Below are 24,119 nucleotides of genomic sequence, written 5' to 3'. Positions count from 1 at the left end.
GATATGGGTGATTTGGTATTGGCGACGTTATATAGGGAACGGGCTATAGGGGACAGGTTATAAGCCCTATAAGGACACCCCCTGAAGAGCCTACCCCTCCTCCACTCCTCCATAGGTGTCTCTATAGGTGAACCCTGTAGAGTGCGGCCGCGCCTATAGGGTAAACCGCGCCTATAAGGTTAACTGCACCCATAGGGTAATCGCACCCATAGGGTTAATGGCGCCTATAGTGTTAACCGCATCCAAAGGGTTAACGGCGCCTATAGGGTTAACGACGCCTATAGGCGCTGCCCGGAGTTGTGACGTCACGCGGCCCGGCCCTGCGAGTCAGATCACGTGGCTGGCGGCGCAGGCGCCGCGGCTGCCCCGGAAGTGCCTGGCGCGGCGGCAGCGCGGAGCGGAGCAGCGGGGACCGCGCCCATGTCGGGCTTCGACACCAACCCGTTCGCCGACCCGGTGGACATCAACCCCTTCCAGGTGGGCACCGGGACCGGGCGGCCCCTTCCTCCCCGGCCTTCTCTCCTCGATCGCCGCCGAGACGTGGCGTTGAGTGAAGCATCGCTGGCCAATGGCGGCACCGCTCTTCCGCGCTGTGGCCAATCAGCACGAGGAGGCGGGGTTGGGGGGGCGTGCTGGGGCTGGGACCCCCGAGTCCCCGGGGCCGGGGTGTCCCTGGGGGTCCCCGCGCCCCCTCCCCGGGGACGGTGCGACCCAGATGGGGCTCCTTCCCGCCCCCCGTTTCTCCCCTTTCCCTTCGGGGAGGGGTCCCACATCGCCCCGTGCCCTCAGCCCCATCGCCCCTCGCCCCCCCAGGCTTTGGGGAGCGGGGCTCGGCGCCAGCAGGCAGCCCCTGTCTCACTGGATGCCAAAACGGTGCTTGAGTTGTCGAAATATTAAAAATAATCCAGCCTGAAACCTCTCCTGGCTGTCCTGCGCGGGGGTCTGACCGGCTGCTGGGCTCTGGTGGGTCTGGTTTTATCCTGTCATAGTGCTGGCTCTTAAAACCGAGCCTACGAGGCCGAGCGCATCCTTTGGCCGTGGTTTCAGCGGCCAGAGCCTTTGGGGTTGTCAGAAGTTTCTCCTCTGTGGGACTGATGGGGAGATGGTTGGAATGGCCTCTGGGACCCGACTCGCGTGGAGATGGAGAGAAAATGGACATTTGGCGTCGGTGCTCGTCAGAGAGCGGCTGGACCCTCGCTGCCTGCCCGGGACGGGATCCGCAGGATTTCCTGACCTCTGGGTTCGCAGCCGAGCCAAAGCGAAGCTGTTTGTAGGTGGGGCTCAGTGTTTTGAGGAAACAAAGTGAAATCAGAAGGAAAAAAAAAAAATATCACTTTCAAATTAATGTGTTCTTATGCATCTCGGGGTTTGGATGACCGTGTTCCTGTGATATTCCTTCTGTGGGGGGAATATAGGGTGACTCACGCATACCGTCACTGTTCCTTTATTGCTTTGGCACTGAGGAAGTAAATATTCTGCTTTATGCACATTTTAGCTGCCCCGGTATCTGACTGAACAGGGCCGTGCTCGCACTTTACTCACTGTTTAAACAAAAAAGATTGGAGGCGATTTACAACAGGTGACTGTGATGTCAGGCTTACTTTGTAACGAGGACAAGTGTACGTTGCACTGTGGATGCCTCTGCGGTTGTGTGACGGCTCCTTGGAGCTACAGGTGGTGCTTGTGGCAGGTTTTATATCCTGGGCACAGCCCCGGGGTTGAATTTCCTTGTTGTGGATCCTATTATAGCGCTTGGTACCCTGTGAATCCTGAGTTAACTGGGGATCTTTGCCTTTTAAGGAGACGGTTTCATGGCGTTCAATATGCTTGGTGTAAAGTTTGTTAAAAATATCTCTGGCTCTTCTTTCTGTTGCTTATTGTAACCAGAGATTATTAACTGCCTGCCTTTATTCATTAACCTCCTATAAGTGGCAGCTACCTCCGAAACTTTGATGCAAGCTTCAGACAGGGCTGGAAACTCCCATCTTCTTTAGAGATATTGATAATAAAGCCCTGAGGTTTCTCTCTGTGCATCTCCCAGGCAGTGCTGGCTGCAGGACTGGCAGGATTTGGGGCAGTTACTGGGATATTTAGAAATTAAGTCCCAGCTTATTCCACTTAGATATTAAGTTTCAGGTGATTCTTGCTTGAATCCTCTGGCCTTGATCACGTCTAGAGAGGCATCTTGTTTTGTTGCTTTAACCTGTGGGAACAGAAAGAAAAAGAATCACTGACTTGCGAGCACAAGCTGTAAAATGTGATATTTGTGGGCGATTTCTCATTCAGTTTCCCCTCCTTGCTGTCAGTCCGGGCTTGCGGAACTGGTGCCTCCGTATCGCCCTCGGTTTTACAGCTGCTGCTTTCCTCCCTGCCCCATCCAGGGCACAGAGACACGTGTCCAAACACACTTCAGCTTTGCTGCAAACTCCCTCCTTGTCTATTTTAGACACACTTGCACAATAGCAGGAAAGCTAAGCTAAGCTCAGCTGCCTTGCCTTAAAAAAATTACTTAATTATGCAGTATGGTTTTTTTTGCTTTCCTCTTCTCATACCTTTAAGGACGTTTCTCTTCCTTGTGCGCTCGTCTCCTGCTGGACTTTAGTCAGGCTGGGACCTCGCCTGGGCTGGATTAAAGGGTGTCGCGCTAACACGCGTTGACTGACTTTTAAGCTTGTGTCGACAGCCCGTGTGTCTGCAAAACTCTTTAAAGCCTCCGGAGGAGTGAATAGTGAAATAAAACCCACGCCTCAACTCCTTGCAGCTCCCGTTTCCAGTGTGGCGATTCTATGGATGCTCCCCGTTGGGGAGTTTTTCTTCATCCAGCATCATCCAGCACCTTGTGTGAGATCCCTGGGTCGGGGGGGTGATTCACAAACGAGTGTTGCGTGGGGAGCGCTGGCTCTCGAGGAGCTGCGCGGTTACTCATTAACCGTCCCGTGGGCACCGTGCTGGGCACAAGGCTGCGCTCAAACCCCGGGAACGGCTGCGGCGGGTTCCAGACCAGCCAAGGGAGGTTTCTGCAGCGTGCGGTGCCGGGCAGGCTTGCACGCCTCGATTGCTTCTCACCCCATTAACCACCAAATCAAAATGACTGAGCTCAACACACTGGTTGCTGCGGGAGAGAGGGATAAAAAGCCACTCTTTCTTTCTTTTCTTCTTTTTTTTTCTTTTTTTACTCCCACCTAGCTGTCGGGTTGCCAGGCTGTTCTCGCAGTAGGATTTCCGACTTCAAAAAGTGCCTTGTTTTCTTTAATAACTGAGGAGAGAAGCGCTCTAGAGGTCAAGCTCTGGCTAAGAGGAATCTTTTTATGGAAACCAGTGTGTATAAAAGAGGAGATGAAAATAGTGAAGTGCGTTGCAGGTGAGGGAAGAAAGGCGTTTTTGGCAGAGCTGCCGAGAGCCTTTTTTTCAATAACCAGGCTATTTGGTGGAGGCAATTGGGAGATGCTGTAAGTACAGGTAAATGTGGCTTGTATTGTACCCGGACACTCATTTTATGAGGCTCCGCTGTGCCCTGAGTCCTCACTCACGTTGTGGGGCGAGGGAGGTTTGGCAGATGGTCCTGGGTGTTCACAAGCTCTAACCACGGGGTAATGAATCCGTGTCCCTGGAAACGAGGAATAACTGGCTGTAGGTAAGTGGTTATAATCTGCAGAAAGGGCTTTCTGAAAGCATGCTGTAGTTCTTCAGATGGACTTCTTGGCTGAACAAGAGATTATTAATACTCCTGCCCACAAATCTTGCCTGGCTGATGGTTATCTCCTTGGTTATTTAAATTAATTGCCAGCCAGGGCCATGCCCCTCCAGCAGGGGTGCGTTTCACCCCATCCCGATCCCAGCTAACAAGGGGATGACAGGCAGGCAGAGCGGGTGATGTACAAGCTGATGATGACCCGTGACCGCTGCTGATCTGTCTTTGCTCTCTGTCTCCTTGCAGGACCCCTCGGTGACACAGCTCACAAACGCCAGCCAAAGTGGCTTGGATGAATTCAACCCCTTTTCCGAGAGCTCCCAGCTGGTACGTGTTATGTGTCTTTGCACTGGGCCTCTTGGTGGTGGTTTTAGCTGCATAGAAGGCCCCTTGGTAGGTCCAGCTTAAAAGAAAGAGTGAGGCTGGTTTACCTGTGGACGGTGTAGCTCATGGTGTGTGTGACAAGCTGCAAACAACTGCTCCTGCACTGGAGCACTGAGAAACACCCAGCCTGAGCTCTCTGCTCACACGGAACAGCTTCTCTCAGACTCGCTGCTGGCTCACAGTAAAGGTATATGAAGTGTAAGGTATATGAAATGTGAAGGGGAAGATGTTTCGTGGCAGGACACGTCAGTATTTATTTGGGCTCTGGGCTGGGAGCTGAAGTGCTGCAGTGGTATCGTGGATGGGTTGCTGCAAAGAGCCTTGTCTCTGTTTCCTGGCTGCTGCTGTGTGTGAGGCGGGAAAAGGAGAGCAGGAAACCAGGGTAAAGCAACATTTGCAGTTCAAACTACTGATCAAAATCCCTTTTCTTTTTCGGCTTTGCCTAACACCTGTCATCCTCAGGTTCCACTCCCCTGGTGCATTAAGGAGCTAATAAACTTTTGAAAATGCAGATTTCCTTCCTGCTAATGCTTTCTGTTTCTTTGCTAAAAGATGGACTATGTAACATTTTTGCCTTTTTGCTTGCGATTTATACACAGACAAATGCGGCACGGACGACACCAGCCACGCAGCCCTCTGGCCACTCACAGCCAGCGGTTTTGCAGACGTCCACGGAGCCCACTCCCCAGGTACGGCAGCCCCAGAGCTGGGCTGGAGAACGTGGGGAGCTCCCGGGGGTCTCTGCAGATCTGTGGGAATAGGAGGGGAGCAGGATTCTCTGGGGCTGGCTGTGGGAAGCTGCAAGTGATCTTTGAAACTTGCATTTATACCTGCCCCGCGAAGCGGATCTCTACAGGGAGTACATACAGGCGATTCTTTTTACGCCTTTTCCCTGCTGCTCTGGTGGCAGAGCTCGCTTTGCTTTGTGTCCTGTGGGCTCTGGCTTCCCTCTGCGAACACCAAAACGGGTCCTGCTGATGCTTTGAGCTCAGTTCTGCTGATTGCTCAGGCACGCTGGGTTCCAGGAGCGTAAATGCAGACGAGCTCAGCCAGGCCGGCAAGTTCCTGACTGCCAGGGACCACCTCATGCAAAGAGCAGAGAAGCCGAGGCTGTAAGGAGAAAGGATCAGTTCTCAGAACAGCAAACAGAAGAGATGCTTAAGAGGTGCGGAAGGCAGCTTAGGGGAGTTCTGCATTCATTGATTTTGTCCTCCAGCAAGCGAGGCAAAAAGCTTCAAAATATTTCAGCTCAGCCGTGGATGTTCAGCTTTCCAATTGTCCTCAACCCTTGCTATCGCGTTGCCTTTGCTTCCCTCCCAGTTTGGCGTCTGGCATGTTCACTGGCGCTGTTGCCACTGCCATGGTGAGGGCAGGACTTACCTTTTCTCGCTCTGCTTTAGGCTGTGGCCGCGGCGGCGCAGGCTGGGCTGCTTCAGCAGCAGGCGGAGTTAGAGAGGAAGGCAGCAGAGTTGGAGAAGAAGGAGAGGGAACTGCAGAGCAACGCAGCCAGCATCAACCGTGAGTGCCGCTCCCCGCAGCGAGGGCCGTGCCCTGGGGAGCCTGGCTTGTCGGGATTTGAGGGGGGCTCAGCCTGTCCAAGCGTTCGCAGCTTTTTACAAGCCGTGTGTCTTTCCTCTCGCCCTTCCCAGCAACACTCTTGCGACTGTATCTGTCATCCCATAGCCGACAAAGTGGGAAACAAGCTCAGAATTGACATGCTGGGGACCAGCTCTGCTGGGTCTCTGCCCTCGAGCGTGCTCTCGGCATCCACATTTGGCCACGTTAAGTTCTTCAAACACCAGTTTCGTGTCGCTGTTGTGCCACGCTGCCTTGTTAAGGCTTTTCACTGAGAGCAATAAAGCTTTTTGTAGCAGTATTTTCCCCAACCTTGATTTTTAAATGGCTGAATATGGCTTTGCAATGCCAAGTGGCAATGGTTGTGATGGTCCTTTGTCCATCGCAGGGGAATTCTGCCTCCCACCGAGGAAAATCCTCGGACCAGGCTGATCTCTGCTGTGCTCCCTGCTCACACCTAGTTACTCACCAAGACCGAGCCTCTTCCAGGCTTTTCATGTCAATATATATGAATGGCTGCTTGCAAATTGGGGCATGAAAATGAATCTTTCAAGTGAAGAGCTGCTCCTGCCTTTTTTTCCGCAGCGAGGCAGAACAACTGGCCGCCTCTTCCCAAGAAGTGTCCGATCAAGCCGTGTTTTTATCAGGATTTTTCAGCAGACATCCCAGCTGACTACCAGCGGATATGCAAGATGCTGTATTACTTGTGGATGCGTAAGTAATGGCTTGAACAGCAATAAAAACTCTTTTGAAGAAGATTCAGTATCAGATGCTGAGCTTTGACCTATGGTAAATTCCATCGGTGTTGCCTGCAAGGGTAAAATAAAGTCTTTCTTCCTTTTTTTATGAAGGCAAATGTGAAGGACTCCAAGTTTATACTTTGGGAATAGCTCATTCATGACAGAATTTTTATTGATGTTTAATGGGGACTTGAACAACTCTCCCAAGACTTTGAAAGAAAGTGGATAACACAGTTCAGAGATCGCGTGCTAAACAATCTCAACCATATTTGTCAAGCTTGGTGCTCTTAAAAGATTTAAGAGTTGGTTGCAAGCAGCAGGATGAGCTGAAGTTCTATAGGTTAAGCTCCGTTTTCCTTTCAAGGAAGAGAAGGAAATTAGATGGCCCGAAGTCATCTTAATTTCTGAAAGCTCCATATGTTCAGTGAAAGATTAGGGATGGGAATTCTGAGTTCTCCGAAAACTTACTGATGTTTTGTTTCTCTCTCCCATCCCGAACAGTGCATTCGATTACCCTGCTCCTAAACCTGCTCGCTTGCCTGGCGTGGTTCACAGTTGACAGCAGTAGAGGAGTAGACTTTGGTCTCTCGATCCTGTGGTTTGTTTTATTCACCCCTTGTGCCTTTCTCTGTTGGTACCGACCAATTTACAAGGCTTTCAGGCAAGTATGGTTTTCTTTTATAAATGGCAAATATCTCTTAGTGGGAGGAGCTTTGGGTTTATCTCTTCTCACCATACATTGCCTGCCGGGTTTTTCCAGTTCTTTGCACTGTTAAATAGATCAAACCCACTTGTTCCTAAACCTATTGCAAGTATCTGATAGAACTTGCTTATGGTGGTCTTTTCTCATCTTGCAGTCCAAGCCTAGCCAATCATAGGGTCCATAGGGTCCTACTTTTTATTAATTTCTGATAAACTGGTTGGTACATTAATGCGTTGAGCACACTGCGTGTTAAGGAAGCTGCCCTCACCCCATTTTGCACTGGGCAGAGGGGTGGTTTTGTGATACACAGTGGCTGTATTGTAAATGGTGTTGCTGTGCAAGTTCCTCCTGAAATCACCTCCCCTGAGCAGCTTTGCCCGGTGAAAGGGGTTCCCTGAAATTGTTTCCCTCCTCTTAGAGCAGGGACTCTGTGCGAGGATTGCATCCCCGGGTCTCACTCCTGCTGCCTTCTCTCCTGCAGGTCTGACAGCTCCTTCAGCTTCTTCGTCTTCTTTTTCGTCTTCTTCTGCCAAATAGCGATCTACATCATCCAGGCTGTCGGCATTCCAGGCTGGGGTGACAGGTGAGCTTGGCTTGGCGGGCTGTGTCGCAGCCCCGCACGGATGCTTTTTGTCACCAGGGCTGTGCCTGTCAGAAGCTTTGGGGTCCATTACTGCTCTGTTTCTGACAGCTGTCTGTTTGTTCTCTAGTTTTCCTCTCTCTCCTGACACACAGCTTTGGCGGGTCCCGGCTGGGCTGGCTCTCTGTCCTCCAGTCCCAGCAAAGGCACGAACTTCTGCTGCAGGACAGTGCTGAAAGGAGTAAATGCAATCATCCCCTGCTGCCTTCCCAATCACTTAATATGTATAATATTTACCTCTTCTTGATGCTGAGCCTCTAGCATTGATAACAACTGCTCTGTGTTAAAATGGAGCCATCCCCAATAGAACCTGTAGCCTCTGACCTGGAGTCTGGGTAGGGTTTAACTCCGCGCTGCTGCCAGCAGCCTGATTCTGTCCCCAAACTCTTCCTGAACTTCTCTAAGCGTGTCGTCGGTGGGTTGTGCTTAAAAAACTGAGCAAAGGAGGTTTTATCCTCCCATTTCCTTGATGGTATTGTAGGGAAGGGTGAGTCTGGGCTTCTGGAGCGGCTCTTGTCCCTGCAATGAGAGCACTGGCTTGCCTTTTGCCTTGCTGCCTTGGCTGCTGATCAGATCCCCGAGTTGCTGTGAAGGGTGGAAAGGTTAACAGCGAGCGGTTTTCCTCTGGAGGGGGAGCCTTCAGGTGATGAGCACAGTGAAATTGCTGTCTATTTTTGCCCGCTGCCTGCAGAACCAGCTCCTGGGCAAAGCTGTCCCCGTGTTCCCTCCCCTGCCAACTGGTGCTGCCTTAGTCATGGGGCACAGGGAGGGGCCGCTCCTGGTTTTATTTTGACTTCGGAGAGCGTGCGCTGAGCTTTCTGCTACATTTCCTCAAGCCAGACAGCATGTTTATTTTTGGCCGTAGAGCCTGGTGTGCCTTTCCGCTTCCTTGTAATGAGCAAGAAGTTGCACATCAGATGGGATGGTCGGACTCGCTGCATCCCCTCTGTCCTGGCAGCACAGGGCTTGCTTGGCTTAGCAATTGCAGTGATTCCTTTCTTCAGTGCTGCAGAGGGTCTTTTTGTGCAATCATAGAATCACTTGGGTTGGAAGAGACCCTTGAGATGAAGTCCAACTGTTACCCCACCCCTGTCACTGCCCCATGTCCCTGAGAACCTCATCTGCGTCTGTCCAACCCTCCCGGGATGGTGACTCCAGCACTGCCCTGGGCAGCCTGTTCCAATGCCCCACAGCCCTTTGGGGAAGAAATTGTTCCCCAGATCCAACCTCAACCTCCCCTGGCGCAACTTGAGGCCATTTCCTCTCATCCTATCGCTTGCTAATGAGGCATCTTGGTATTCTCACCCACAGCCAAGCACATATAACTTCCAGCATCGTTCCTGCCCCGTCCCTCAACAACTGCCAGTTTTCTCCTAACTTTAGCCCTTCCTTCCTCTTCCTCCCCATCCCAATACTTACATCTCTGGCCAGGCAGGGCTGTCACGGTGACAGGTAGTTTCTAGGCTCCAGATCTGCCAGCTGACCTCTTCCAATTTTGTGTTACCAGCTTTATCTTTACTCTACTTGGCTGAATTTTGAGAAGATATTCATGGAAATGACTCGATTTACAACGAGAATGGAAATTCTGGCCCCAAACCAAGTGCTGGGATAAGCTCTGGATCCCCGTTTCCACAGTTCGGGGTTGCGCTTCTCTGGAACCTTCCCCCAAAGGCTCTTGCGCAGCCGTGGGTGCTTCACCTCCTCCTGCGAACCCAAAGCTCACCCTGTTCTCTTCTCTTTCGCAGCGGGTGGATCGCGGCGCTGTCGGAGCTGCGCGGGAACCTGGCCGTGGCCGTGATCATGATGGTGGTGGCAGGATTCTTCACGCTGTGCGCTGTTCTCTCGCTCTTCCTCCTGAAGCAGGTGAGCAGCTGGGAGACGAGGCGAAATCTGTGGGTCAGGGGGGCTCCAGCTCCTCTTGTCCCTCTGGGGATTCGTTTGCTTTGGAAGATGGAATCAGGGCACTGTCAGGTCGAGAGCTTTAATAAAAGCATTTTTTTGCTCATGCTTCCTGCATTGGTGCCAAGTCATTTGAACGCTAAGGGTGCTTGCAGGGGGGAAAGTGGCCTTTTGGGAGGGAACAGGAGGCATGGACGCTTCAGTAAGGCACACCATGGACTGTGAGCATGAGGGACCTCAAACACAAGCTCCCCTTCCTCCTGATCGACTGCACGAAGGTTCTTTCCTGCAATTGACTGCAGAAGTGTAGCTTTGGGGAAGGCAAGGACAGACCGAGCTGTTGCTTCCTCCTGCTTTTCTCCTAAATTGTATCTTGAAGGCAAGTACCTGATGCTTACAGTGCCAGGTCCTGCGCTGCGCGTGTCTGTAAAGGTCAAGGTTAATGCTGGGGGTGCGGGGAGAGTTTTTGCCTGATCCCAGCTGTTTTGCTGAGAGCTCCACATTTTACAACAAATGAGGATCTCCTGAAATCTGCGGCATCGCGCTGGGCGAGATGGAGCCCGTGGCTCCAGCCCGTCCTCTCGAGCTGCTTAGCGATGAAGCCAAGGGAAAAACAAGCTGGCAAGCGAGGTGCGTGCAGCAAGTCCACAACTACATGCTGATTGTTTTGGGTTGTTTTTTCCTCTTTTTCTGTTTCCCAGGTGCATTCCCTGTATCGGCGCACGGGAGCCAGTTTCCAAAGGGCCCAGGAGGAGTTTTCCCAAGGCATCCTCAGCAACAGGAGCTTCCAGAACGCGGCCGCTGGGGCGGCCTCCTCAGCCGCACAGAGCGCTTTCCGGGGAAATTAGCTCTTCCCAGGCTGCCTCCCCCTCGCTTCCTCTGCCATCGTCACCCCAACCTTCTTTGTTTTGTTTTGGTTTTGTTTTTTTTCTAAAGATGCACTTTTTGGGGGTACCGTGTTAGCTCTGTGATGCTGGTTCCAGATGAGATCTGGGTTTTTTTAGCTTCAGCTGGTTACGTTTATGATGGTTAGTTTTCCCTGTCTTATTTTAGGGTGTGGGGAGATAGGGGAGACATTCTCTGAAGCAAATATATTTCCCTATCCAGGACATACCGAGTGTTTGTCTCTCTTCCCTCCCTTGCCCTGTCTATAGCAGGAAGGTGAGGGGAAGCAGGTTCTTTATTTTTCTCTCTCTCTTCTATTGACCTTTACTATGAAGAATTTGATTATCTGCTGTTTGTGGGTGGGTGTAAGTTGCATGTAGTCTATGTCTTTAATTTTGAGAGCAGGAACTGTACTTTTGGTTTATTACACTTAACACAATGCTGCATTTTGACCTGTTAACTGCTCAGCTTCCCAAGAGTCGGGGTAGTGAGGCATGAAGGAAAACCTGGGAGCAGGGGGAGTTAGAGAGGAGGGGAAATGTCTTTCTCCGTGTCCCCCCATGGCAAACCCCCCGCTCTGCTGCAGCCGATGGGGGCTCCCGTGCACGAAGAGGTGGAGAAGGGATCAGTAGGCGCTGAGTCTTCACCGTGGCCTTAAACCGGGGGAGGGAGGGGAAAAGGGATTTTTCTTGGCCTCAGCAGGACCCGTGGCACTGAAGACTTGGGCTCAAACACCACGCGATGTCCTTCTCCAGCTATCCTTGAGAGCCTGCCCGCCAGAGCGTGAATGGGTTTTTCTCCAGGGACAGCTCCTTCCTGCCTTCCTCCTCCCACATATTATCTTCTTCAGCTGGGAAAGAACTGCTTTGGATTTTTTTTCCCCAGCTAGGAAGGAGCCAGTTTGATGTGTTTTTAGATTCGAAAGCCGTGTCCCGAGGTGCAATGTCCCTGTGGATGGGGACAAGGTGCCTGTTCATGTGCCCGTTGTGGCAAGGTGTGATGGGGACGGTTTCCTCACCCCCCCCCCCGCCCTCCAGCACCGTTCGCGTATCTATGCAGGAGGGGCGTTACTTGCAGATTTAACTTCGTGTTGCCCCTTGTCCCCTCCTGCCCTGGCGGGGTTCATTCTGTGTCGCTGGCCGGCAGGGCTGTTGTCTGGGGATGTCTCCTCACATAGATATCTGCATTTTTACACCCCCTTCCTCCTCTGTTATTTTTTTCCCCCACATCTGATCTTTTAATGTAAAAGAAAAAAAAATTAATAATAAATTGTATATGTGCTCAAAAGAAAATCCCCGTCCTGCCCGCGGAGGGGGCGGGGCCAGAACGGGGGCGGGACCGGGGGCGTGGTCAGCGGCGCGCCGGGAAGGCGGAAGCGGCGGGGCCGGGGCGGGCATGGCCGGGGCCGCCTGGGCTCCCCCGCGGCTGGACGGCTTCATCCTCACCGAGCGCCTGGGCGCAGGCACCTACGCCACAGTCTACAAGGCCTACAGGAAGGTAGGGCCGGGGCCGCTGCGGGGTGTCCCCCCCACCCCGAGGGACACTCCCTTTTTGCAGCCCTCCGTGTGCGGCACCGTATGGGACCTGCTGCCCCCAGCCTGGGGTCTGCCCCCTGTCACCCGCTTGCCGGGGGTTCCCACGCCGCTGGCAGGCTGAGGAGGGACCCGCAGGGTGGCGGGTGGAGGCGCAGGGGGCTCCAGGGCTGTGTCCCCTGGCAGAGGGACACACGGGAGGTGGTGGCCATCAAGTGCGTGAGCAAGAGGAGCCTCAACCGGGCCTCGGTGGAGAACCTGCTGACGGAGATCGAGATCCTGAAGACCATCCGCCACCCGCACATCGTGGAGCTCAAGGACTTCCAGGTGGGACTGGAGGGTTGCTGAGCCAGCACTGGTCCGGCTCGGGTCTTGGGGTCCCTCCTGGCTCCCCAAGGGTGTGTCAGTGGGGCTCGGTGCCAGCCGCTGGGCAAACCGGTCCAGGCAGAGCCTGTGTGGGTGGGATATGCAGTGGGAGCGGCTGGGACAGCACGGCAGTGTCCTCTTGCCTCTCAGTGGGACAGTGACCACATCTACCTGATCATGGAGTTCTGCGCCGGGGGGGATCTCTCCCGCTTCATCCGCTTGCGCAGGATCCTCCCCGAGAAGGTGGCGCGCATCTTCCTGCAGCAGCTGGGTAAGGACCCCCTTCCCGGGGGTTTTGGGGACCGGGCTGCTGTGGTGTCCCCCCTGCCACGTGCCCATCTGCCCGCCCAGCCTGCGCCCTGAAGTTCCTCCATGACCGCAACATCTCCCACCTGGACCTCAAGCCGCAGAACATCCTCCTGAGCGCCCCGGAGAACCCCCAGCTGAAGCTGGCAGGTCAGGGCAGGTCCCCAGCGAGGGGCTGGTGGTGACAGTTCCTTCTGCCCCCACCCCTCCCTGATCTCTCCCGTCCCTCTCCCGACACAGATTTCGGGTTTGCGCAGTACATGTCTCCGTGGGACGAGAAGCACGTTCTGCGGGGCTCCCCGCTCTACATGGCCCCCGAGATGGTGTGCCGCCAGCAGTATGATGCGCGGGTGGACCTGTGGTCGGTGGGCGTCATCCTTTATGGTGGGTTTTCACCTTATCCCCTGGGGCTTGGCTGGGGGCTGGTTTCCCCCTCTCCATCCCCACCCGCTGCTCCCTTTTACCCCCACAGAAGCACTTTTTGGGAAGCCACCCTTTGCCTCCCGCTCCTTTGCTGAGCTGGAGGAGAAGATCCGCAGCGACCGGGCTGTCGAGGTAACATGGGATGGCACAGAGCTGGGGGGGTTCTCGCAGCCCATCCCCGTGTGGGGGCTGTGTCTGGGCTGGTGGTCTCAGCCCCTGTCCCCCCCCAGCTTCCCAACCGGCCGCCGCTCTCCCCGGAATGCCGGGATCTCCTGGGACAGCTCTTGGAGAGGGACCCCTCGAAACGCATCTCCTTCGAGTGCTTCTTCACGCACCCCTTTGTAGATATGGAGCACGTCCCCGGCCCTGAGAGCTTTGGCAAGGCGGTGAGGGGGGTGCTGGGGTGCTAGTCCCTGGGCATGTGTGGTGGCCAAGCCCTGAGCCCTCCTTTGTCTCCCCCAGACCGATCTGGTGGTGCAGGCGGTGAAGAAGGATCAGGAGGGGGACGCCTCTGCCGCCCTCTCCCTCTACTGCAAAGCCCTGGAGTATTTTGTGCCAGCTCTGCACTGTGAGTCCACCCAGGAGGGCTGTGTGGGTGCTGGGGTGTGAGCAGCACCCCGGAGGGGCCAGTGGGTGCACCCCCCTGTTCCATTGCTCTCCCCCACCCAGATGAAAGCGACGCTCGCCGGAAAGAAGCCATCCGGGCCAAGGTGAGCCAAAAGTCCCTTGGGGAGGTGGGGGGCAGCATCCCTCTGGCTTAGCACAGCAAGATGCACCTGCCGTGGCGGGGATCCCCTCACCCCCCATTTTATGATCAGGTGGGTCAGTACATCTCCCGAGCGGAGGAGCTGAAGGCATTGGTCACATCCAGCAGCAAGAACCTCCTGCAGCAAGGGAACCCGGCCAGAGAGCTCCTTAAAGGTAGTTGTTTTCTGGGGACCCCCTAGTGTCAGAACAGGAAGGGGGCACCCAGCAGGATTTGGGGCTGAAGGGTGGCCCCCCCTCCTTGGGGTGCTCCTCATTGCAATTTACGCTTGCAGAGATGGCCAAGGACAAGCCTCGGCTCTGTGCTGCACTGGAAATGGCTTCTGCTGCCATCGCCAAGGTGAGTTGTGGATTTGGGGGGCCCCTCTCCCCTTGAGTGGAAGGGGAAAGAGCAAATGTGGGTGGGGAGGGAGCCAGCGTATCCCCCCAGCTGCAGCGTGGCCCCCGGGGTCTCTTGCAGGAGGAGGAAGGCAAAGATGACGGTGACACCCTGGAGCTCTACCAGCAGAGCCTGGGCGAGCTGCTGCTGCTCCTGGCTGGTGAGTTGTGGCTGTGACAGGGACAGGGACGTGTCCTGCACCCGTGGCTGATCCCTGGCGTGTCCCCGTTCCCTCTGCAGCGGAGCCGGCGGGGAGGCGACGGGAGCTGCTCCACGCGGAGGTGAGTGCCAGCCTGGGGACAGCGGTGTGTCCCCGGCGCCGTGGCCTTGAAGGGATTTCCATTCTCTCTGCCAGATCCAGACTCTGATGGCCCGAGCTGAGTACCTGAAAGATCAGATGAAGGTACAGCTGCTTGGGGGTGCTCTGGAGCGCGCTGTGGGGGTTGCAGGCTGGAAAACACTCCTCTCCCCTGGCAGATGCGGGAGGCACAGTCCATGGGCAAGGAGGCACTGGCAGAGCCCGTCCGGAGCGGTGAGTCCCCTCTCGTCCCATCGCAGGCGAAAGGGGCCGGGGGGAGCGTCCTTGCCCCTGGGTAATCCTGATGCTCCATGCCCTCCTCTCCCCCAGCGTGGGGTCACCTGTGAGCCCACCCGGGCTGGGTGACAGTGTGTGACAGCGCTCTGTCCCCCCGCACAGTCTGTACCTTGCAGTGATGAGCAGGAGCCAGCCGGCAGGATGCTGTCACCGCCCCGGCGCTGCCATGCAAAGATGCCGTCAGCTTTCATCCTGGCCATGGTGGGGTAACCACCTTGGGGGGGGCTCATCCCCGGGCTCACATCCCCAGGTGGGTCCATAGGGCCATCTGCCCCTCTCCCTGGACGCTGGTGTCACCTTGTCCCCTCCCAGCCCTGCCTCGACCGTCTGCTGCCACAGCCTCCCCTGCCTGCAGCAGGCAGGTTATTCCACTCTAATTCCCTCCACTGGCTGCACCGGCCTGGGTATTTTTATCCTGGCACCGGGCTCCGGCAGAATATCCGCCCCCCCGCCAGCCGCATACGGCTCTTGCCTTTTCGGCTGGATGTTTCTTACACTTCCCAAATTCTTCTGGAGCATATGTGCAGCCCAGACCCACAGCACCCTGCCGCCAGCAGACAGGGGGTCAGGGACGCTGCCTGCTCCTGCCCGCTGTGCCTTTGTCACCCCGCGACTACCTCTGAGCCAGCCTGGAGCGCTGGCCCGGCCCAGCGCGACCTCCCTGGAGTGTTGGGGTCAAGGCTTTTGCTTCCCAAACCTGTCCGTGCTGGAGTCTGGCAGGTGCCGAACCGTGAGCGTCATTTGTGTCACGAGGTGTTCCCAGTGCTCAGCGCGCTCCTGGCTGTTGAGTAAAGCAGATGAGCAGAATTCAGTCACCTTCAGGGACAGTCGCACGGCTGTGAACAGCGATACCTCCCCGAAGGCAGAGCCGGGGCGTCCTGCCTGCTCTGCTCCTCAGGGCTCTGACAGCCCCCATTTCTGAGTTCTATTCCTGGAGCTCCCCAGCCCTGCAGAAGTCACTTATCTGGGGTGGTGAGGTCCACCTGTCCTGTAAAGCAAGGGACTTGCCTCACAATCTACTGTATTTCAAGGGAATGTAATTTATTGTCTTTATTAAACACTTGGTTTGGTTTCTCCAAGTCCTCCAGTCTCAGGTTTGTGTCCCCGTATTCCCTGGGGACACCAGGCAGCCAAAGCGAGGTTTGACCTTGTTTTCACTTCAGATATTTTTGTGTGTGTGTGTGTAAAACATGGAGCAGAACAACATGAAAGATTATGTAAAATCACATTTTTCTCCAATAGATTTTTGTGGCGGGTGAGGAAGTGCTGGGTTGGGCAGGGAGGGCTGGTGGGAAGACAGAGGGGCTGGGGCATATGGTGAGGAGATTTTTGGGGGAGCCTGAGGATGGGCACAGCTCTTCCTGAGGTTTCTTTCCCCTTGGATGCTCTGCCATAACATGGGGTCTTTACCCCTTTGCTGGCTGATCTGCGCCGCTGCCAGAGAGCTTCCCAGGCAGATGTAGCAAGGCATTTTTGTGTCCTTTTTACTATTATTATTATTATTCTGAGCAGAGATTATATCCTGAGGCTTTAAAGAGCTTTCAGACCCCCTGCCCTCCCCCGGCCCGTGGCGAGCGCAGCGCCGCCGGGGATGGCTGAACCGGCTGGCTGCGGCAGCCGGCGCGGATAATCGCATCTGCCTTCACGCTCTGCCGAAGACGCAGCCGAATCCGCAGCCTTTTGAGGCAGGGAAAGCTCCGGCTGCTTCCCCGGGGGGTGACAGAGCTCGCGGTTCCCCAGCTTCGGCTTGGGGTGGGTGCTGCCCAAATGTCGCTGCCTGCAAAGCGAGCAGCGGTGGCCTCTGTCAGATGGGTTTGTCACCCTCCTCCTGCCAGCTTCTGGGTTACTCGGTGATGTTGAATTTGAGCGCACACTGGGGTTTAAAGAACAAGAGGGTTGGGGAAAGTTGGGTCACTATGCGGAGCCTCCTGGGATCTTTAATCTGGATTAATCCCCGTATCTGGACCAGTGACGCTGCAGTGGGATGGACGGGGCCATCCCTTCCTGCAGCAGCTCGCAGGGAGATTTAATTGCCTGCAAAAAGAAAAACGCAGCATTCAGAGCGGAGATCCCCCATCCTTCGACGGCGGTTTATTTGCTTCAGCACTTAAAACAATTGCTCATGTAATGCTTTGGGGAAGCCACTCGCATCATCCTGCGCTCACCAGCAGAAAGGAGACCTGATCCTGCGGCTGTGTGATGGGGGGTTGTTCCACATCTGGTGCACGAAGCTCTGCCCGACCTCAGGGCAGTTATTTCGAAGCTCATCTGCCCTCAGAGATCCTCCAGCACCCAGTTAAGGGCTTGCTTGGACAAATCCCCCCTAACCTGGTCCCATAGGTTAGGGAATTATATAGAGATTTATGGCATAGAAGAGGAAAAAATAGATTTTCTGCTTTAATCCGCACTAATTCCTCGCTCTAAGATTTTAGCCCGTGTGTTGATGCCTGGAGCGGTTGTATGGCGTGCAGGCAGGTGGGATGACTGGGGACCCGACCGTGGGGGTTGCTGGCAAATGGGATGTGTCTCTCAACGGGCAGGGGACGGGCAGGAGAGCTGCCTGCTCCCCCTGCACCCCATCCCAAATTCTGCTTCCCAGTACAGGCACCAGACCAGTGATGGGAGCAGGGTTGTGGGCTCAGAGCATCCTTGGAGCTCCAGGCGCTTCACCGGGAACTCTTCACAGAGGCTTAGCACATCGTGGAGCCGAGCGGGGCGAGCGCGTGCTGCTTGTTTTTCACATGCCCGGGGGTCATGGTGCCTCCTAAAATAAACCCGCCGAGCTTCACGCGGCCTTTATGTGACGGCACGTGGGTCGGGAGTGAGTGTGGAGTGGAGCTGTGGGGAAAGTAATAAAAGGTGGGTCCGAGGGTGCAGACGGTGTGTTTTCCTGAGCTGCGGCCAAGGGGTTGAGCTGCCTCTGTCTGTCTGTCCTGCTGGCCAAAGAGGTGCCTGGTTTCTTCTCAGAGGTGAGACAACACCTGGCTTGGGAGGGTATCGGGAGTTTCTCACGACTCCCTGGCCCCAGCATGCTATTTCCAGGGTGCTAAGGGCAAAAAGCAGTCTCCTGGCTGTCCCAGGCATGGCCTGATCCAGCATCCCTGCTGCAATAATAATAGTAATGAAACAGCTTCCAAGCACCCTCCCCTGCATTTTCCTGGATGACCCACCGCCCCTGCAAAAGCAGATTGTGGTTAATCGGCTGTGCTGGGATTTGGGGCAGTGAATTCCCAGCCCGTGCCAAGTCTTTCCAGGAAGCCGGGCTGCAGGAGCCCACCGCCCGTTGGGATGCTGATGGGCTGGAGCCGCTTCGGCTCCAGTCACACCTGTACTTATCACGGTCTCGTTCCTGCAGAGATGTGTCCTTGCTCGGAGCAGCGTCACGGCCGCCCCACAGCGCCCGTGAGACTGAGGCGGGGAGCCGGGGAGTGATCTGAAGGATTTTGACTAAAATAGCCCCAAATCTGTGAAACCTGGGGCTTGTGCTTGCTTTTAAACCCGGCTGCTGACGAAGGGCGACTCGTAGCATCCCTTCGGTACAAAACATGGCAAAACACCCGTCCACAACCAGGCGTGATGCTGCCTTCTGGGTGATGCTGCAAGAGGTTTCTCCCTTGAGTTCCCATCACTGCTCCCCCCTGCCCCTGATCTATCTACACCCCTCATACCTTGGGGCACCCCAAAACCTTTCTCAGGAAAGTACTGCTGGAGGAGAGAAATAAATGCATAGACATCTCCTGGTATTTATTCCACCGGTTATGACAGTACCATGGCACGGGGACAGCATAGGAGGTGGAGAGTCACTCAGCACAGCACACAACTACAGCACAACGGAGGAGAAGGAGATTTTCCCTTATCACTTTGTTCTTCTCCTGGAAGGAACAAGCACACGAGTGGACCCCAGCCCGGGAGAGGGAGCGTTTGCCACCGCCGCTCCGGGGAAGGGGTGGTGTGGGCTCCAGTGGGCACCAGGGAGGGTTTTCTTTCTCTCTGGCATTAATTCAGGTTTTAGCCCCCTGGCCCTCAGCACCCCCCTTCCCTCTGGGCTGGAGGGGATCAGGTAGCAGGTCCTTCCTGCTGGCTCCTACACTCAAGGGCAAAGCGCTTGGTGTTTCTTTTACGGATGGGATGTTATTTCTCATGTGATGGGTATGAGATGCGAGGAGCGGGGCGGGGGGGGAATGTTTCTCATTGTGCCTTGTCCTTGCAAAGCAAACTGGAGCCTCCCTGTCATTTCTAGGAGAGCTGTGTAGGCAGAGACACGGCGTATGGCCACCGCGCTGCTGGAAAGCCTTCGCCTTCGCGTTCAATAACACTCCAAGGTCACTCGGGGCTTTCCTTCACTGCAACCCCCCCAGCTCTGGCTAAAGACACCTGCTGCCACGGGCACAGGGGGAGGCATTGGGGACGGGGGACATGCTGGCTCTTTGCTCTGACCTCAGAGTGGAGAACGAAACAAAAACCACACATCAGGGACATGAGGGTCAGGGACTCGAGGCTTCACATGGCTCAGAAGGAGGACCCGACTCACACAAGGCAAGGGTGACAACATCAGTGGGGTCCCTGCCGCGGGCGACAGCCACCGCTAGACCCTTCACTACGTCCCCTCCCTTCTCACCCATCATCACGTCGATGGGGAGGGGGGGTCAGCCGGGTCACATCACGGCGCATTTCTCGGCCGATTGCTTCAGGTCCTCTAGCGTGGCTGAAGCTTTGTCTTTCAAGGAATCAAGGTCCAGGTTCTGGATGTTGCTGAGCTGGCCTATCACTGAGTTCTTCTCTTCCTCCTCCTCGTTGTCCTGCTCGATCATCTTGGCCAGCTCTTTGGGCAGCTCCACGTCACCCCCCACCAGCTGGATCTGGTTGTCATCTGTTTCGTTCTGAAACGGGCCAGGAGAAGGTCAGGCACGGATGCTGTGAGGAGCAGTGGAGGTCTGGGGGGCACTAAAGACATGTGCAAGCTTCACAGCGGGGTCTGCATGGGCTTTGGGCTCTCTTCCGATTTTAAGGTCTGTGTGGGTTGGTCCCTGGGGCTCCCAGTCATCCTGGTGCTGTGGGTGGGATGGTGACCCAGAGGGGACATGGCTGAGCAGAGCCCAACACTCTAACCGACACAGCGAGAACTGAGGTGACAACTCAAGTGTGCCAGCATCAGTGTAAATTGGCTTCCAGCTCGCATTGGAGTGGTCGGGGAGGTTTAGGCACCCAATTAAGCTACACGTATGCTTAACGATCGTGCCCACCGGAGATCGGGGTCAGCTCTGCGCTGGAGAGCCACAGGGAGACTTTGCTGCCAAGCGGGATCAGTAATGAGCAGAAGAAACTTGTCGAGAGATTAGAAGGGACATCTCAAGCATGAGAAAGCAGCGAAAGGATTGGGGGACAGATCTGAACAAATCCTTGTTTCCCCTGGAGAAGAAAAAAAACAACCAAAACCTCCAAATCTTTCTGCCTTTTCTTGCTTTTGGCAGGGGGAAAATACATCCTCCAGCTGTTTATTTGCTGGCAATGAAAGGGACGTGAGAAGCAGTGGGGTGGGCATCCAGGCTGTCTGAACACCGTCAAACAATCTGAACAATATCACTTGGCTTAGCTGACCTTTCTCAACTAAAATTAGCCCAGCTCCAATTTAGAGTATTCACCACTGAGAGACTCGCACTGAATAAAGGGTGGGTTTGAGGGCAGAAGAGCTTGTGGCAATTCCAAGAATGGCTGAATTATCCCTTGATTGAATTGTTTCCAGTGAATCATTCATTGGGCAGAAAGTCGAAAATAGGAATTTGGCTGGGAAACCCTTGCCAAATAATGTGGGGAGAGGAGCTGGCTAATCCAGCTGGGAAGGTGTAACTGTGGCTCCGCTCCCGGCTGCAGGGCTGGGAGTCTGGGGTGAAGGCGCCTTTCCCTCATCCAGCCGGATTTGGGGGACAATAGAGCAAGATCAAGCAAGGCAGAGGGTGTGTGTTGGGGGTCCAACTGTTTGGGGCTGGTGGCTTGCAGTGCTCAGGAGTGATGGGAAGGGGCTGAGATTTGGGGGAAGGATGCTTTTGAGGGGAACTGGTTTGCACTTGGGCTTTGTAGCTTAAACCCCCACCCAGCCGAGGGAGCCCAGTGCCCAGCCGTACCTTGGGGAGCCTGTACTTGTCTCGGAAGTGGGACCTGACCGTGGCCCTCTCCGCCTTGCGCTGGGCAAACTGGGCATCTCTCTCCATCCTGCGAACCACACAGGGCAGTTACCCAGGGTTGCTGGCCCTAGTACCTGGGTGTGATCATCTCTATTCCCCCCACCCCAAACCCAGGTACCCTCCATCTCCCCAGCAAAGTCCCAGTTCCCCACAGTTTCTTTCCTCCTGAAAGGAGGAAACAATCCCATCTCGCATGCGAGGAAGAGGATTAAGGGATTAGGGGGTTCATTAAACTCCCTCATAGCCCTGCTGCCCCCAGTGCTGTCTCCCCCCCAACCCTCCCATGCATGGGGGCTGCGGAGGGAGCGACCCATCACCCGCCGTGACCTCGGAGGTCCGACCCATCCCAGTACCCAGTGCTGGTCACACTCACTTCTCCTCCACCAGCTGCCGCTGATATTCCTCATACTCCTCGCGGGTCATGCCCTGCGCTTCGGCTGGAGACTTCTCTCCCTCGCTCTTCTCTTCGCCACCCAGGCCACCCGTCAGGTTCTTCAGCTGCCCCCCCACCATGCTCTTCACCATGAATGCCATGGTTGTGGTCCCGGGGGACCGGGGAGCCTTGTGGTCAGGGGAGCACAGATACCGGGGAGCTGGGGTGTGGAGTTAGGACAGACCTGGGATGCTGGGAGAACTGGGGTTAATGGGGAGATGGGGACCTGGGGTGCGGAAGAGTGGGGAAGAAGGGGGTGCTGAGTTATGGGGAGCTGGGCTAAGAGGGAGCCAGGGACATGAGGTATACTGGGTGCTGGGGTGCTGGGAGTAGGGAGTTACTGGAAACCTGGGGTGCTGCAGGTATGAGTTCCTAGGGAGCTGAAGCACTGGGTTATTGAGGAGCCAGGGTCAGCAGAACCTAGTTCCAGGGATGCTGGAGTACTGAGTTCCCAGAGAGACAGGATGCTGTGGAAGTGAGTTCCCGGGATGTCAGGATGCCGTGGAAGTGGGTTCCTGGGATGCTGGAGTACCAAGTTCCCGGGATGCCTGAGTACCGGTTTACCGAGAAGCCGGAATGCTGTGCAGGTGGGTTCTCAGGGTCCCGGAGTACCGGGTTGCCGAGGAGCTGGGATGCTGCGGAGCCGAGTTCGAGGGGTCGGGCTGTCCGGGCTGCCGGGGATCAACGTTGCCGCTTCTCCCGGCCGCCCATGTCGGGGCCGGGCAGCGCGGGGAGCGGAGCGGCGAGCGGGAGCTGCAGCACCGGCGCTCGGACAGCTCCGGTGTGCGCGGGGCGAGCGGCGGCACCGCCTCCCGCCCGGCCCCCCCGCCGCCCCCCGCCCCGGGCACGGAGGCGGAGCCGTCGCCGTTCCAACCCACTCAGGGGACACGGAAGGTCCCCCGACCCCCCGGAACGTTTGAGAAGGAAGGAGCCCCCAGCCCCGCGGTCCGCCCGCACGGCCGGCCCCGGGGAGGGCTGGAGCCCGGGGGGTGCTCCGTGAGCCCTGCCTGACCCCCCCGGGGGCTCTTCTCCTCCTTTCGGGGGACAGCAGCGATGATGCTTGGCTGTGTGAGCCCATGGAGGAGCTAAACCGCAGAAACATCTTTTTTTCCCACTCCATTCCCCATCCCCGGGGTCCGGCTGGAGGCAGAGCCGGGACTCAGCACTCTGTACAAGCCATATGGACCAGCCACGAGTGGCAACTGTTGTTTGCTTGGAGATGTAAGGGCTGGCATGCCCAAAAGCTTGTTCCTCTCTTTCCTAGTGGTATTAATGATGTTAATTAATTTGAGGAATAGCTGCTAGCGGTGCCCACAAGCACTGCCTTGCTGATGTACCAGAACCGGCCCAGGTCATGCAGTCATCAGTCACCTAAATCAGGAGGCCGAGGACAGAGCAGGCATTGATTTCATTGTGTAATTCCCTCGGCCCCTCCAGCTTTCCCTGCTCCCATCCTGCCCTCACTCCCACTCCTGCTATTTCCTCTGACTGCAGCCGTATCGCGGGCCTTGGGGAGTGAGCAATTAATGGCAGCAGAAATGCACCTCCCTTCCAGATGGCCAGTCTGGCTTTAACATGAGTTTCTCCCTTTTTTCTTCTCTGCTCACGAAAAAAACGAGTGCGGATCCCAACCCCAATCCCAGCTTGCAAGAAATCATTTCATTTCCGAAATTTAAAGACAATCTCCGCAGATTAAAATGATGGAACAGCTGTGATGTGATAGAGAAAAGTGAAAGAGAGAAAAGTGGGAGGGAGGACTGGCCCATCTCCTCCCTTCCCTCCTTGCCCAAGGTAGCACCAAGTAAAAATTTGTCTTAAAATGAACTTTTTTTTTTTTTAAATCATGTATTTTGCTTGGATAACATTCCAGGCAGCAGTTAGGCAGTGACCACTGTTGTTACAGAGCTGAGCCCACTTTTGGAAGTGACAAAGGGGATTTGTGCCAGTGAAGGCTTTGCAGGGCTACAGCTGAATCCCTGTGGAGCAGAGCCCTGAAGGAGTACTACCTACTGTTTGAAGCCATGGTTTTCACTTTTTACAGCAATCTGCAGACCTCCTAAGTGTTTTCCCTCAGACAGCCCATGGAAAATGAAATTTAACCCAGAATGAGCTTCCACAGCCGGCTTGGAAACAGGCTGAGAGCCCCAGGCGCTCTGCAGACCTCACATTGCCAACAGAGTGTGTTCAAGTTTTGGCTGTCAGTCAGAGAAGAATGGGATGAAAAGAGAGGTAGAGAGGAGGAGAAGCGTCCCTGCGTGTGTCCCAGAGCCCCTTTGCCCTTGGACACCAGACCATTTGAGCCTCGGGTCGGTTCAGAGCAGACTTCTGATGTGGCAGGTCCCGGGAGCTTTGCTCGCTCCCAATTCCTAAGCATTCACTAATAGTAAGAGACTTGAAGTCAGGACCGATTTTTTCCAGCTGGGTTAGACGGGTCAGCTACCACGTAGCCTCCCTGTCTGTGAAACCAGGAGGAAACAGCTCTTGATGAGCAAAAGTGCTTGGCCAAAGCAGCCAGGTGACAATTAGCACGTGCTTAGCGGCTGTGGCTGGGACTCCGTCACTTGTGGCAGGGACGTTCACTCACCAGGAGCTGGACGTGCCCCATGGAAGGGGATCATGAG

General features: G+C 55.4%; 3 protein-coding genes across 4 annotated transcripts; 2 read left to right on the top strand and 1 right to left on the bottom strand.

Moving 5' to 3' along the window:
- The first annotated feature begins 318 nt into the window (after positions 1-318).
- SCAMP2 (secretory carrier membrane protein 2) lies at positions 319-11,809 on the top strand. The gene is made up of 9 exons (XM_065077055.1): positions 319-477; positions 3,938-4,018; positions 4,675-4,764; positions 5,476-5,593; positions 6,236-6,364; positions 6,892-7,051; positions 7,575-7,676; positions 9,479-9,596; positions 10,334-11,809. Exons 1-9 carry the CDS (start codon positions 421-423, stop codon positions 10,478-10,480), a joined length of 1,002 nt encoding a protein of 333 aa, XP_064933127.1. The 5' UTR covers positions 319-420; the 3' UTR covers positions 10,481-11,809.
- Positions 11,810-11,854: 45 nt separating this feature from the next.
- On the top strand, positions 11,855-15,957 carry ULK3 (unc-51 like kinase 3). 2 transcript variants are annotated; one of them, XM_005515465.3, is made up of 16 exons: positions 11,855-12,014; positions 12,236-12,376; positions 12,566-12,686; positions 12,767-12,871; positions 12,962-13,105; positions 13,194-13,276; positions 13,375-13,530; positions 13,607-13,712; positions 13,814-13,854; positions 13,963-14,065; positions 14,185-14,249; positions 14,370-14,448; positions 14,529-14,569; positions 14,644-14,691; positions 14,766-14,820; positions 14,986-15,957. In XM_005515465.3, exons 1-16 carry the CDS (start codon positions 11,913-11,915, stop codon positions 15,000-15,002), a joined length of 1,407 nt encoding a protein of 468 aa, XP_005515522.2. In that variant the 5' UTR covers positions 11,855-11,912; the 3' UTR covers positions 15,003-15,957. The 2 variants fall into 2 exon arrangements, with proteins under 2 accessions (XP_005515522.2, XP_064933124.1); XM_065077052.1 differs by having other exon boundaries at positions 14,644-14,820.
- Positions 15,958-19,533: 3,576 nt separating this feature from the next.
- Positions 19,534-21,805, bottom strand: CPLX3 (complexin 3). The gene is made up of 3 exons (XM_005515436.3): positions 21,439-21,805; positions 21,006-21,093; positions 19,534-19,763 (listed from the first exon to the last, which is right to left on the bottom strand). Exons 1-3 carry the CDS (start codon positions 21,597-21,599, stop codon positions 19,539-19,541), a joined length of 474 nt encoding a protein of 157 aa, XP_005515493.1. The 5' UTR covers positions 21,600-21,805; the 3' UTR covers positions 19,534-19,538.
- Positions 21,806-24,119: the final 2,314 nt, after the last annotated feature.

Source organism: Columba livia, chromosome 11 (assembly GCF_036013475.1).
Source record: "Columba livia isolate bColLiv1 breed racing homer chromosome 11, bColLiv1.pat.W.v2, whole genome shotgun sequence".
Classification (NCBI taxonomy): domain Eukaryota; kingdom Metazoa; phylum Chordata; class Aves; order Columbiformes; family Columbidae; genus Columba; species Columba livia.
Note: the sequence above shows the minus strand (reverse complement) of the source record. Positions and strands in the feature narration are given on the sequence as shown.